The 15,381-nt window shown below is 38.6% G+C and overlaps 1 protein-coding gene across 2 annotated transcripts in view; it reads left to right on the forward strand.

Annotated features, from left to right (window-relative positions):
• The first annotated feature begins 1,559 nt into the window (after positions 1–1,559).
• The window catches only part of ppa1b (inorganic pyrophosphatase 1b), a 21,465-nt gene continuing 7,643 nt past the window's right edge, over positions 1,560–15,381 (forward strand). For both annotated transcript variants that reach the window (XM_061910021.1, XM_061910022.1), the window contains exons 1-5: positions 1,560–1,721; positions 7,207–7,271; positions 7,559–7,612; positions 14,892–15,011; positions 15,096–15,182. In XM_061910021.1, coding sequence (XP_061766005.1) covers positions 1,661–1,721; positions 7,207–7,271; positions 7,559–7,612; positions 14,892–15,011; positions 15,096–15,182 — 387 coding nt within the window. In that variant the 5' untranslated portion in view covers positions 1,560–1,660. The remainder of the gene's footprint in view (positions 1,722–7,206; positions 7,272–7,558; positions 7,613–14,891; positions 15,012–15,095; positions 15,183–15,381) is intronic.

Raw genomic sequence — 15,381 nt, forward strand, 5'->3', positions numbered from 1 at the left:
GTATATATATATATACACATATATATATATATATATATATTTTTTTTTTATTTTTTTTTTTCTTATATATATATATATATATATATATATATATATATATATATATATATATACATACATATACATCAGGGGGTACATCACTGAAAAAAGGTTGAGAACTAGGTCTGCGAATCTTTGGGTGTCCCATGATTCGATTGAATATCGATTCATGAGGTCGCGATTTGATTATATATCGATTTTTTTGATTCAACGCGATTCTTGTTTCAAAAACCATATTTTTCTGATTCAAAAGGATTGTGTATTCATTCAATACATAGATTTCAGCAGGATCTACCCCAGTCTGCTCACATGCTAGCAGAGTAGTAGATTTTTTTAAAAGCTTTTATAATTGTAAAGGACAATGTTTTATCAACTGATTGCAATAATGTAAATTTGTTTTAACTTTTAAACAAACCAAAAATATGACTTATTTTATCTTTGTGAAAACATTGGACACAGTGTGTTGTCCAGCTTATGAGATGCCATGCAAGTGTAAGCCACTGTGACACTATTGTTCTTTTTGATTATTTTTATAAATGTCTAATGATGTCAATGAGGGATTTTTAATCACTGCTATGCTGAAATTATAATTAATATTGATACTGTTGTTGATAATATTCATTTTTGTTTCATTACTTTTGGTTTGTTCTGTGTTGTGTTTGTGTCTCCTCATTTGCTCTGTTTATTGCAGTTCTAAGTGTTGCTGAGTCAGGTTTGGTTTTGGGATTGGATTGCATTGTTATGGTATTATTGTGTATTGTTTTGTTGGATTGATTAAAATAAAAAAATATTAAAAAAAAAAAGGTGAATCGATTCTGAATCGCATAACGTGAGAATCGCGATTCATATTCGAATCAAATTTCTTCCACACCCCTATTAAGAACCATTGCAGTATATCAATATACCGTATTTCCTTGAATTGCCACAGGGCGTATAATATATGCGCCTGCCTTGAATTACTGCCGGGTCAAACTCGCTTCCCAAAATAATTAGCGCATGCTTAGTATTACCACCTGGTCAAACTTGTGATGTCATCATTTTCAAAATGAAGGTGGCTGATTTCAATACCGGTCATTTGAAATCGCATAAAGGGAAGAAGATTAAGAGAAGCTTACATCACACTCAATTTTTTACTGCATACCTTTGGTAAGTGCCGGAGTGAGAAGAGGTTTTAAAATAATTAGCGCATGCTTACTTTTACCGCATGCCTTTGGTAAGCGCGGGAGTGAGGAGAGGTTTTAAATTAATTAGCGCCCCGGCGGCAATTTAAGGAAATACGGTAGTTCCAGTATGGATTTGACTTAAATTTTGGGCCTTTATTTTAGAACAAACCCCTGACTAAGTAACCTGGACCGTTCACACTAAACTTAAAAAAATAGACAGAATTAAATATATACATTTTGGGGAGGTGAATAACTCCCTAAGTTCAACTACCGGTAAATTTGTGTTGGTATGTCGTCACTCTTTTTCTCTCGAAACAGATGTTGGAGTCTCCGACACTCCCTGAATGTCTCACCATCTCAATGCGCATGCGCACGTCCCCTCCGCCCTCCTGCGTGAAGTGTCCCCCTCTTGAAGTCCTCTCTTGGCGGCCATCCTTCATCGGAACCTGCCTTCAACCATGAGCTTCACCGTGGAAGAGAGGGGGAACCCCAACTCCCTGAGCTACCGCTTGTTCTTCAGTAAGTAGCGGACGCACAATATGTTCATTTTCCTCTTTTAAGGAGGTGAGTGAGCACGTCAATGCTAGCTCTAACCTCCCACGTGTCACTTATTCATTCAATGTTGCCATCAGATTTCATCATTTTGGACTCAACTTTTCCTTGTATTATTCACTCTTTTGTTATTCATTTCTTTCTCCACTGTCTGTAAGTCATGCATATTGACTGTTGTATCAAACCGGTTTGTCAGGTCGCCTAAACTAATGGAAAAACTCGTCTCACAACCTATTATTTAGGGATGGGAAAAGGGCTCCGGGATGATACATACACGACCCTTCGATATCGCACTAGTTGTGTATCGGCTTGGGATCTACATCATCACTCAGCCAAATCGAACAATGTCTTAACAATAACCGCTCAAATGGAGTAGATCATCTCCATTTGTGGGCAGGAGACGATCTTTGAACCCAACTTGACACCAGTGTGCTGTAATAAAATGACTATTACACTATAAACAACCAATGTAATGAGTGGCACTGGGCAATTTCCTGGTGTAGTTTTTACTGCCTCTACCACAAATAATCTTAGACTTAGACACAATTTAAAATGATCCATGAGGGAAACTGTTCCATACAGTAGCTAAGTTAAAGGCCTACTGAAATGAGATGTTCTTATTTAAACGGGGATAGCATGTGTCATACTAGATGATTTCGCGATATTGCCATATTTTTGCTGAAAGGATTTGGTAGAGAACATCGACGTTAAAGTTGGCAACTTTTGGTCGCTAATAAAAAAGCCTTGCCTGTACCGGAAGTAGCAGACGATGGACCCCCTACTGTTTTTCTTGGGAATTACTTCTTCCTTCATTCGCACCTTCTTTCTCTCGTATTTCCACTCGCACGGCTCCGCTAGCATCACAGCTAACGTTAACCATGCTGCTACCTCTCTGCTCCGCGAGGGCGTATACGTATGTGACGTATGAAGTAACAGTATGTGACGTACGAAGTAACAGTATGTGACGTATGAAGTAACAGTATGTGACGTATGAAGTAACAGTATGTGACGTATGAAGTAACAGTATGTGACGTATGAAGTAACAGTATGTGACGTACGAAGTAACAGTATGTGACGTATGAAGTAACAGTATGTGACGTACGAAGTAACAGTATGTGACGTACGAAGTAACAGTATGTGACGTACGAAGTAACAGTATGTGACGTATGAAGTAACAGTATGACGTACGAAGTAACAGTATGTGACGTACGAAGTAACAGTATGTGACGTATGAAGTAACAGTATGTGACATATGAAGTAACAGTATGTGACGTATGAAGTAACAGTATGTGACGTATGAAGTAACAGTAAGTGACGTATGAAGTAACAGTATGTGACGTACGAAGTAACAGTATGTGACGTACGAAGTAACAGTATGTGACGTACGAAGTAACAGTATGTGACGTACGAAGTAACAGTATGTGACGTATGAAGTAACAGTATGCGACGTACGAAGTAACAGTATGTGACGTATGAAGTAACAGTATGACGTACGAAGTAACAGTATGCGACGTACGAAGTAACAGTATGTGACGTATGAAGTAACAGTATGTGACGTATGAAGTAACAGTATGTGACGTATGAAGTAACAGTATGTGACGTATGAAGTAACAGTAAGTGACGTACGAAGTAACAGTATGTGACGTACGAAGTAACAGTATGTGACGTACGAAGTAACAGTATGTGACGTACGAAGTAACAGTATGTGACGTACGAAGTAACAGTATGTGACGTGCGAAGTAACAGTATGTGACGTGCGAAGTAACAGTATGTGACGTATGAAGTAACAGTAAGTGACGTATGAAGTAACAGTAAGTGACGTATGAAGTAACAGTAAGTGACGTATGAAGTAACAGTATGTGACGTATGAAGTAACAGTATGTGACGTACGAAGTAACAGTATGTGACGTATGAAGTAACAGTAAGTGACGTATGAAGTAACAGTATGTGACGTATGAAGTAACAGTAAGTGACGTAAGAAGTAACAGTATGTGACGTACGAAGTAACAGTATGTGACGTACGAAGTAACAGTATGTGACGTGCGAAGTAACAGTATGTGACGTGCGAAGTAACAGTATGTGACGTATGAAGTAACAGTATGTGACGTATGAAGTAACAGTATGTGACGTATGAAGTAACAGTATGTGACGTACGAAGTAACAGTATGTGACGTACGAAGTAACAGTATGTGACGTACGAAGTAACAGTATGTGACGTGCGAAGTAACAGTATGTGACGTGCGAAGTAACAGTATGTGACGTACGAAGTAACAGTATGTGACGTATGAAGTAACAGTAAGTGACGTATGAAGTAACAGTATGTGACGTATGAAGTAACAGTAAGTGACGTAAGAAGTAACAGTATGTGACGTACGAAGTAACAGTATGTGACGTACGAAGTAACAGTATGTGACGTGCGAAGTAACAGTATGTGACGTGCGAAGTAACAGTATGTGACGTATGAAGTAACAGTATGTGACGTATGAAGTAACAGTATGTGACGTATGAAGTAACAGTATGTGACGTACGAAGTAACAGTATGTGACGTACGAAGTAACAGTATGTGACGTATGAAGTAACAGTATGTGACGTATGAAGTAACAGTATGTGACGTATGAAGTAACAGTATGTGACGTATGAAGTAACAGTATGTGACGTATGAAGTAACAGTATGTGACGTATGAAGTAACAGTATGTAAGAAGGTGCGCTTGTCTGTGAGAAGGAGAGACAGGAAAGAGTGAGAAGAGCCTGTAGTGTAATGCCCGCAGCTAAAAGCAACTGTGTGAGAACGTATACTCCAATATCACGATTTAGTCATTTTCTATATCGCACAGAGACCAACCCGCGATATATCGTGTATATCGATACGGTTGTATCGAATCCACTATGGGTTGAACTTTCACAGTATCATGTTAGACCCGCTCGACATCCATTGCTTTCGGTCCCCTAGAGGGGGGGGGGTTGCCCACATCTGAGGTCCTCTCCAAGGTTTCTCATAGTCATCATTGTCACTGTCACCGACGTCCCACTGGGGTGAGTTTTCCTTGCCCTTATGTGGGCTCTACCGAGGATGTCGTTGTGGTTTGTGTTGTGGTTCGTGCAGCCCTTTGAGACACTTGAGATTTAGGGCTATATGAAAAAACATTGATTGATTGATATCGCCCAGCCCTAATGGAAAGGATAATGCACCTATAAAGTAGACTGAAAATGTATCGTAGTAGCTATATAAAATATAACACACACTATTTTGCCAAAAGAATTTGGGCACCCACCCAAATGATGAGAATAAGGTGTCTTAACCACTTGGCCCGGTGTATCAAATCAAGCACTTAGGCATGAAGACTGTTTCTACAAACATCTGTCATAGGATGCCACCTGTGCAACAAATCCAGTTGTGAAATGTTCTTGCTCCTAAATATTCCAAAGTCAACTTTATAATAAGAAAAGTGAAGAGTTTGGGAAGTCAGCCACCAAGTGGTAGGCCACGTAAACTGACAAAGAGGGTTCAGTGGATGCAGAAGCGCATAGTGCAAAGACTTTCTGCACAGTCAGTTGCTAGCGAGCTCCAAACTTCATGTGACCTGCCAATTAGCCCACGTACAGTACGCAGAGAGCTTCATGGAATGGCTTTCCATGGCCGAGCAGCTGCATCTAAACCATACAACAAGGCGTGGGATGCTGTGGTGTAAAGCACGTCCCCACTGGACTCTAGAGCTGTGGAGACACCTCCTCTGAACTAATGAGTTATGCTTGTCCATCTGGCATTCTGATGGACCAGTCTGGCTTTGGAGGTTGCCAGGGGAACAGTACATTTTGGACTGCATTGTGCCAAGTGAGAAATTTGGTGGAGGAGGAATTATGGTGTGGGGTTGGTTTATCAGGAGTTGGGCTTGGCCGCTTAGCTCCAGTGAAAGGAATGTTGGATGCTCCAGGATACCAAAACATTTTGGACAATTCCACTTCAAGTTTATCTGTGAGTAAAGGCAGGTGGCCAAATACTTTTGGCAATATAGTGTATATGTAATATTTACACATTCTATATACAGTATATTATATATACTGATATATTATTTTTATATAATATATACAATATATAACATTACCATGTACAATATTACAGTATATGTGAAGTGAATTATATTTATATAGCGCTTTTCTCTAGTGACTCAAAGCGCTTTTACATAGTGAAACCCAGCATGGCTTATTCTTGTATAGCACTTTTATATACCTAATTTTTTAAGGAACTCAAAGCGCTTTGACACTATTTCCACATTCACACACTGATGGCGGGAGCTGCCATGCAAGGCGCTAACCAGGTCCCATCAGGAGCAAGGGTGATGTGCTTGCTCAAGGACACAACAGACGTGACTAGGATGGTAGAAGGTGGGGATTGAACCAGTAACCCTCAGATTGCTGGCACGGCCACTCTCCCAACTTCGCCACGTCTTTATAGCCGTGCCTTGAAAGTCCTACTAGACAAGAACAGTATACGATATCATCATTGCCAAATTTTAACCAAATACAATATTTTAAGTTTGCCAATTTAATTTTGTCACACACTGTCAAACTGCTTTTTAAATGTTTGGATAACTCTGCTCCCCAATTGCTCTGCAAGGCAACTCCAAGACTGTAAAGCGGTACCAGATCCACCCACCGAGTCATGTGAAAAGGCAACTATTACATTCAATTCTGTAAAACATCTTTTGCCCAGACTGCCTTTTCAATAAAAGGACCACAACTGTGGAACTTTCTACCTGACACTTTGAAAAGTATACCTGCACTTGTCACTTTCACAAAACAAACACAATTGTGGTTAGTTGAGAAACAATCGTGTTCCCATGTTCAGTTTTTACTCATTGTTTTTTATCTAGTCTGCACTTTGTCTGTGTTATTAAAATTATTATTGTTGTTTTTTTTAATCTAGTCTGCACTTTGTCTGTTATTCTTATTATTATTATTGTTTTTTTATCCAGTTTGCACTTTGTCTGTATTATCACTCTTATCATTATTATCGACTCATCTTTGCCTTATACTTTTTATTTTCCTATTTCAATGATGTTGGATCTGTGTTGTTGTTGTTGTTGTTAGGGACAAGTGTTGTAAGTTAGCTTGGGCTACAAACACTATGATGCATACATTGGATAACAGTTTCAGATGTCTATGTTTCTGTATCTGTCCCTATTTCAAATAAACATTTATACATATATATATATATATATATATATAATATACTTTAGTATTAAAATGTTTATGCTTGAAAAAGCCTAATTTAGGGCAAACATGTTGTAAAATATCCTTAGAAAAAACTGCAAAAAAATGTGCAATGTGGTGCTATAGTTAGACATAATTGGAGCATTTACTGTATTTCTTCTCAAACTTTGACAGGCACTATATTTGTCCTAAATGCATCATTATTAACAAATGTTTTCCTCTTTTTTTATTGTCTTGCAGAAAATTCAGAGGGGAAGTACATCTCACCATTCCATGACATACCAATATATGCCAATGAGAAACAGGTATAAGAACACTGAACTTCCTTGTTAATGTCCTCAATGTTGGGAATACAGCCGTTCTAATTGAGCCGCCCACTGCAATATTACAATAGCATTAGGTAATGTTTACCAGCAATGTGAGGTCATAGTCTATTGGGAATCACTGTCTCTCCTGTGACTTGTGGAGTCATCTGTCCCTCCCTTTTTGAAGCCAGCTACAACAGTAACTGTATTGTTAGCTCTGTTTAAACATCAGTAGTGTAAAGGAATGTCAGTAAAGGATGGTGAATAATGTTTTTCTCTCTTCATAGGACCTCTTTCACATGGTTGTTGAGGTGCCAAGATGGACTAACGCAAAGATGGAGGTAGGTGCTGCTTGCTTAAAGCAGTCAAGTAAGTAACTTGATTTAGAGCGCTGCCTTTGGATAAAGCAAACTTACCCAACGTATATATATCCATTCAGGTTCTCAAAATATTATTTTTTACTTTGTATGCCACACACTAAATACCACCAAATTTGAAATGAGTTCCATGTATAACTGTCAAATAATAAAACAGGTTTATTAATACACATCACTGTACAACTTCTTTCCGTCACCCATAATGTTTGAAAAAAAGGTGATGGGTTTTTACAAAACTTTTGTTTTGAAGGGGTAATTGCCAACTTCCTGTTAAATATTGCTGAAGGATGTCAATTATTAAAATGTAGGTCTAAGTGAGACCTACATAGAGGTTTTTGTGTCATGTCTCTCCGACATTCCTACTGGAAGTTACACACCGTTTTGTCTGTGTTTTCTTCCTTGGAGCAGTTTTGTCTGTGTTTTATTCCTAGGGGGCGCTAGAGCGCGATTTTGAGTTTTGGGGTTTGTTTTTTTTATTAGATCGCAATTTTCGCCAGTCCTGATGTGTGTGTCCAGTTTGGTGGGTTTTTGAAGCATTTTAAGGGGGTCAAATTACAGCTCAAAGGGGCAGTATAGCTCGGTTGGTAGAGCGACCGTGTCAGCAACTTTAGGGTTGCAGGTTCGATTCCCGCTTCTGCCATTCTAGTCACTGCCGTTGTGTCCTTGGGCAAGACACTTTACCCACCTGCTCCCAGTGCCACCCACACTGCTTTAAATGTGACGTAGATATTGGGTTTCACTATGTAAAGCGCTTTGAGTCACTAGAGAAAAGCGCTATATAAATATAATTCACTTCACTTCAAAAATTAAAGTTTTTAGGAAAATTTGGTTTTGAAGGGGTTTTTGCCAACTTCCTATTGATTTTTGCTGAAGGAAGTCAGTGTATGAAGTCAAGGTCTAAGTCAGACCTACATGGAGGTTTTTGTTTCATGTCTGTACGACATTCCTAACGGAAGTTACAAGCATTTCTGTCTGTGTTTTTTCCTAGTGGGCGCTAGAGCGCAATTTTAAATTTTGGGGTTTGGTTTTTTTATTAGATGGCAAGGTGTGCCATACCGGTGTGTGTGTAAAATTTGGTGAGGTTGGAAGCATTTTAAGGGGGTCAAATTACAGCGCAAAGAGTCTGAATAATAAAGAAGAATAATAATAAAACCTTGCAAATACAATAGGGTCCTCTGTCCCAAAGGGACATTCGGTCCCTAATAAAGAGTGCTGTCAAGTATGGGTGTGGATCTTTGGGCACCGCACTATTCGATTCGATTCTTGGAGGTAGGGCTGGGCGATATGGCCTTTTATTAATATCTCGATATTTTTAAGCCATATTACGATACACGATATATATCTCAATATTTTACCTTAGCCTTGAATGAACACTTGATGCATATAATGACAGCAGTATGATGATTCTATGTGTCTACATTCAAACATTCTTCTTCATACTGCATTCATATATGCTACTTTTACACTTTCATGCAGAGAGGGAAATCACAACTACCGTATTTCCTTGAATTGCCGCCGGGTATATAGTATGCGCCTGCCTAGAATTACTGCCGGGTCAAACTCTTTTCGCAAAATAATTAGCGCATGCTTAGCATTACCGCCGGGTCAAACTCGTTTCACAAAATATTTTTATTAGCGCATGTCTAAAATTTCTGCTGTGTTAAACTCGTTTCGCAAAATAATTAGCATATGCTTAGAATTTCCGCCGGGTCAAACTCGTCACGTCACGAGTGACACTTCACCTGTCATCATTTTCAAAATGGAGGAAGCTGATTTCAATAATTTGAAATCGCATAAAGGGAAGAAGATTAAGAGCTATTCAGTAGGATTTAAGATCCAAGCTATTGAATATGCTAAAAAGAACAATAAGCAGCTATGTTTTATTAATATACCGTAGCTGCGTGTGTCAAATATGAGTCATTAAATGACTCCCACCTCCTGGTGGTAGAGGGCGCTAGTGATCCTTCTTGCGACTACTCGGCTGCAGAAGAAGTGACAACAAGCAGCAAGAGTGAGCAGCGATCCTTTATTTTTTCCTCTCGCTTGCACTTTTAACATGGAGGATTACATATCTAAAATAAAACAGTTTTCTAAACTGGACTTTCAATCGAAGCAGGAGGTAACAAAAGAAGATCTCCATTGAGACAGAGAGACTTATAAAACTGAAGAAAGATAAGGAAGACTTCTATAAAAAAGTTATTGATGCTTTTGATCAGAAGGAGCTGCGCATGGACTTCATTTATAAGTTAAGGTAAGACCATAATAACATTTTTTTTAATTAAATGTGCTTTTCATGATGGTATCCTTACATCACACTCAAATTTATAAGCGCAGGGCTAAATTTACCGCATGCCTTTGGTAAGCGCCAGAGTGAGAAGAGGTTTTAAAATAATTAGCGCCCCGGCGGCAATTCAAGGAAATACGGTAAGTCAATTTACCAAAACTGCATTTATCAAACAGTTATTAAGCCGTGGCACAAACATTCATGTAATTTACAAAACAGAAAGTGCAAGATTGTCAGAGACATTTTAAAACAAGCTAAATCAACACAACACTAAATTAAAGTGCACTTTTTGTACAGAACACCACTACAATAGTTTGAAACAAATTAAGTACACTTTTGTGCATGATGTCACACAAGATATTTTCATAAGTGTCAAATAAAAATGAGCTGCATAATAGGAAATCAAATAGTGTATGTCCTTCGCTATATTTTTATATTCTTTGGAATGACTCGGCCGGAGTTTGAACTCACAACCTCCAGATCTCGGGGTGGACACTCTAACCACTGGGCCAAAACATCCAGCTTTTCCCAAAATTCCCACATTTCCAGGAAGTTCCCATTGAAATAAATGGGACATTTTTCCAAGTTGAACAATTCCCACATTGTTCAACCTATTGAAAGCATTCCAACTTCAACACATTCCACTCATCCTGGACATTCAAACCACCTTTTTTCCACATTCAGAATATTTCCAGGAATTCACATTTTTTTGGTAACCCATTTTACCCTTATTAAGTTCTACTCCTTTTACATTTTTCAACCCAATTTAACCGTTCCACCGTCAAAACAATCCTCATGTTCAGGACAAAAAACAAGTTGGTTAAGGATTTAGAAAAATTCCAGGAATTTCTAAATGGATTCACAACCTTATCTGTTTAAACCTGAATAGACGGAGTATATTGAGCACCATATTGAACTGTAACTTGGAATAATAATTCCCCCCTACACAATATCCTACCCTAATACCCTACTGTGCAATACTACCCTTCGAATGCATTACGTCCCACACTGATTGTTATTTATTACTTCAGTACTCTTGTCTTGTTCTTTATATTGTACAGTATGTTGTATTTCTATAGTGTTTTGTATATTGTACAGGATTGCTTATTATTTTTTATTGGATAGTAGTCTGTTTATTTCAATTGTTTGTTTTTCCTTTATTACCTCTTGTGCCCATATTTGTTCCCACTACCGCACCTTAAATTAGATAGATTAGATTAGACTAGATAGTACTTTATTTATTCCGTCAGGAGAGTTCCTTCAGGAAAATTAAAATTTTCAGCACAATCCCATTCAAGTTTAGACAAACATTACAGGGAGACAGAACAGGATCGCTGGAGTCCTTGGAGTCCTTAATCTCGTTATATGCAAATGTGATGACAATAAAGTCCATTTTATTCTATTCGATAAACTGCTGCTTATAGAAAGGAAAACAAAGAGAGAGTGAAACGTTGGAGCAGACGAAGGCCGAGAGAGTAAGGTCAGCGTGACTTTGAGGCTGCAAATGTGGAGCTTGGAGCCAAGAGAACATTAAGTTATTTACTTACAAGTTTTGCTTGCACTTGGGTGCACGCGACTGCGTTCTCGCCTTATGACGCGCCATTAAAACATGTAAGTGTGCTCTGATTTTAAATGTAATATACACCTCATTCTACTTGTAATACATGAATCACTATATTGAGGGACATGCGGCAGAAAATGGATGGATGGATGGCCATTTGTGTTATGATAGATAAACTCAGCGGAATGTTAGACAAAATACACATTTCTCCATAGCTTGTTTTATAGAAAGATTCGCTATAAGCTAAGAAATAAAAAAAAGCTGTCTACTCTACGCTAAAAACAAGACAACATTCAGACTTACACAAACCATAAACATACTTCTGTTTATTGTTAAAATTGTCCACTATTTGTTGGAAATAATTTATTCTATCTCTGCTATTGAATGCAGCCAACATCAACAGCCAAATCTAACATCAACCGCATGACTGTAACTAATTACTCACAATAATTTGACACCCCTAAAAATAAGTCAAATAAGGTGAAATTGTATTTTGGGCAAATATAAAAAACTGTTATTGATTTTAGTTTGTAATTTTGTATTGTATTAGATATTTTATATTAGAAACATGAACAATTTCACTAATATGTTTGTATGCAATAATATGTACAACAGGCAACCATTGCAGTGTGCACACATAGCAAGAATATCAAATAGTTCTATTTTATATTGAGTATGAATAGTTTTAGGAACAATAACTAATAACTGGACTTTTTTTAATCATTTGGAATCAAAAATGGCGTGTATGAAAATGAAAAGCCTCTCGATTGTGCTCCAAACACCAAAGCTCCCATCATTCATTGAGTTTTATCATTTAATTACGACAGAAAGGTCAGTTTGTACTTGGTCAAAAGTAAAAAACAAACGCGTTACAGTATCAGAAGAACAAAAAGTCCTGGTGCCTCGATAAAAAATGTGTATGACTCCCATTAGCTGGGAGGACTGCATCCGTAAGTCTTGAGAATGACTCAAGTAACTCATTAGCTAGGTGCACATGGACACAATTACTCGGATAAAAGCCTATCCGGAATAAAAATGCTTTATGTAAACACGCCATTTGGAATATTCTGATCACACGTTTGAAATATAATTTGATTCTGATCGAAACGGGTGATTTATGCCGATAGTCATTCAGATCGGAGCGCATGAAAACACAAAATTATCCTCACTGACCATGTCTTTGACGTCAGTTATACTTTCAGTTTGAGTTTGAGTTTATTTTGAACATGCAAGCATACATCATGATACATCACAATTTCCAGTTTCTCTTTTCTACTTTAGTGGTGGAGGAGAGATTATATTTCATAGTCTTGGAATGAAGCGATTGTCTTGCTGCTGTTTCTCCCCATTCAACATGCAGAAGTAGCGTCATATGCTGTTGAGTTTGTTGCTCTAAAACCAGGACTGGCAAAATTAAAAGTAAGGTCAGGAGTGTCATGTGTTGATGTAACGATAAAAGAAGGGATACAGTTGTCGTCTCATCGAGTTGTTTTTATTCACAACCCTGCAGCTACTTTATGTGCTAACTGCCAGCCTCAGGCACATACACATGAAGACATGCGGCAACCCACAGATATCACAACATGGAGGGCACAGAAAATCTTAAATTCAGAATGAGAGGTAAAACAAAAGTAGTGAACAGAGGAAAAATGTATAAATAAATAAAGTAAATACAAACAATAGTAATACCCGCACAGAAGAGAGGACCGAGCCGTCTAAAGTCTGGAGCTTTCTCGGAAAATGGTCGCTTTCCTCATACGCATTTGTCCATCTTTTTGCGCCGTCTTGGGGGGAAATCGAAACCGAAAGTTAACTTAGCGTATGTGTTGGGCAAACACACATTCTTGTCCACTCTCACGTAGGGCTGGGGGATTTATCGATACACTCGATATATCGCGGGTTTGTCTCTGTGCGATATAGAAAATGACTATATCGTGATATTCGAGTATATCTTCTTACACAGTTGCTTTTAGTTGCCGGCATTACACTACATGCGTTTCCCACTCTTTCTTGTCTCTCCTTCTCACAGAGACATAAACAAGCGCACCTTCTTACATACGTCACATACTGTCAGGCGTGCAACGTCACACGCCCTCCCCGAGCAGAGAGGTAGCTACATGGGTAACATTAGTTGTGTTGCTAATGGTGCGTTGCCAGTGGTAAAACGAGAGAAAGAAGGTGCGAATCTGGTAATAAATGGAGGAAAAATTTGATTCCCAAGAAAAGCAGCACAGGGTGCATCGTCTGGCGGTGGTTTGGCTTCAAGCGGGGAGATGTTGAACATTTATGAGGCAAAATCGTTGCTACAAAAAGTAGCAGCACTGCCAATTTGTAGCATCATTCGAAGAGTCACCTACTATAGAATGAAGAGTGCTTGAAACTGCATGTCAACATCTCCGTTCGGTGCCACACCCTTAAAATGCTGAAGCAACAATTTCCAGATCAACACCGTATTAAAAAAAAAATCAACAACAGAAGGAGATAGTCCACAGGAACCTACCACATAGTGAAGGACATCCACTATTTGATTTCCTATTACGCAGCTCATTTTTATTTGACACTTATTGAAATATCTTGTGTGACATCATGCACAAAAGTGCACTTTATTTGTTTTTAACTACTGCAGTGGCGTTCTTTACAAAAAGTGCACTTTAATTCACTGTTGTTTTGATATGTCAACTTAGTGACATCATGCACAAAAGTGCAGTAATAGCTTGTTTTAAAATGTCTGACAATCTTGCAACTTTCTGTTTGGAAATGACATGAATGTTTGTGCCACTGCTTAATAACTGTTTAGTAAATACAGTTTTGGTCAATGGACTTAGTTGTAATTTCCCTCTCTGCATGAAAGTTTAAAAGTAGCATATATGAATGCAGTATGAGGAAGAATGTTTGAATGTAGACACATAGAATCATCAAACTGCTGTCATTATATGCATCAAGTGTTCATTCAAGGCTAAGGTAAAATATGGAGATATATATCGCGCATCGTGACATGACCCAAAAATATGGAGATATTAATAAAAGGCCATATCGCCCAGCCTTAACCACATGATCACATGAACGTGGAGGTCAATGAATGTCTCCATGGTGACAGCTGAGTTGCACACACTAAATTCTTATTTAAATAGGGTGGTCTGCACCCCTTTTCCACTTTTGTATCAGTTGTACATGCAGTCTTGGTAAATCATTGGCAACACACCCGCTAAAAGGCCACACAATTTTATAGTTTCCACATGCTATTTAGTACATGTTTTTTAGAATCTTAGTAGATCAGGCCTGTGGTCTTCAGGCTTTTGACAATCAGCACTTTGATCTTTGGCATGTTGTGAAGTGTCAGGTTGCACTTCTCGCTGGGAGGTCACAAAACTAATAAAAGCACATTCTTATTCCTCCAGATCGCCACAAAAGACCTCTTGAATCCAATAAAACAAGACGTGAAGAAGGGCAAACTGCGTTACGTTGCTAATGTTTTCCCTCATAAAGGCTACATCTGGAACTACGGAGCCATTCCTCAGGTTAGTGCCTTTTTTGACTCAAACTGGACATCTTTAAAAAGCCATTTTTGTTTGCTTATTTGTATGCATGTCTGTGTGTTTAAGACTTGGGAAGACCCAGGGCACAGAGATAGTGACACTGGCTGCTGCGGGGACAACGACCCCGTTGACGTCTGCGAAATCGGCTCAAAGGTACACAGAGCTGCCACCTTTATGGTTCGAAACCAAATACCTCATCACTAATCGGATCCATAAAAAACTTACTCAGTGGCCCAGTGGTTAGTGTGTGTCCCCTGAGATCGGTAGGTTGTGAGTCCTACCAAAGACTATAAAAATGGGAGCCATTACCTCCCTGCTTGGCACTCAGCATCAAGGCTTGGAATTGGGGGTT

The sequence above is a fragment of the Nerophis ophidion genome, linkage group LG09, assembly GCF_033978795.1.
Source record: "Nerophis ophidion isolate RoL-2023_Sa linkage group LG09, RoL_Noph_v1.0, whole genome shotgun sequence".
Classification (NCBI taxonomy): domain Eukaryota; kingdom Metazoa; phylum Chordata; class Actinopteri; order Syngnathiformes; family Syngnathidae; genus Nerophis; species Nerophis ophidion.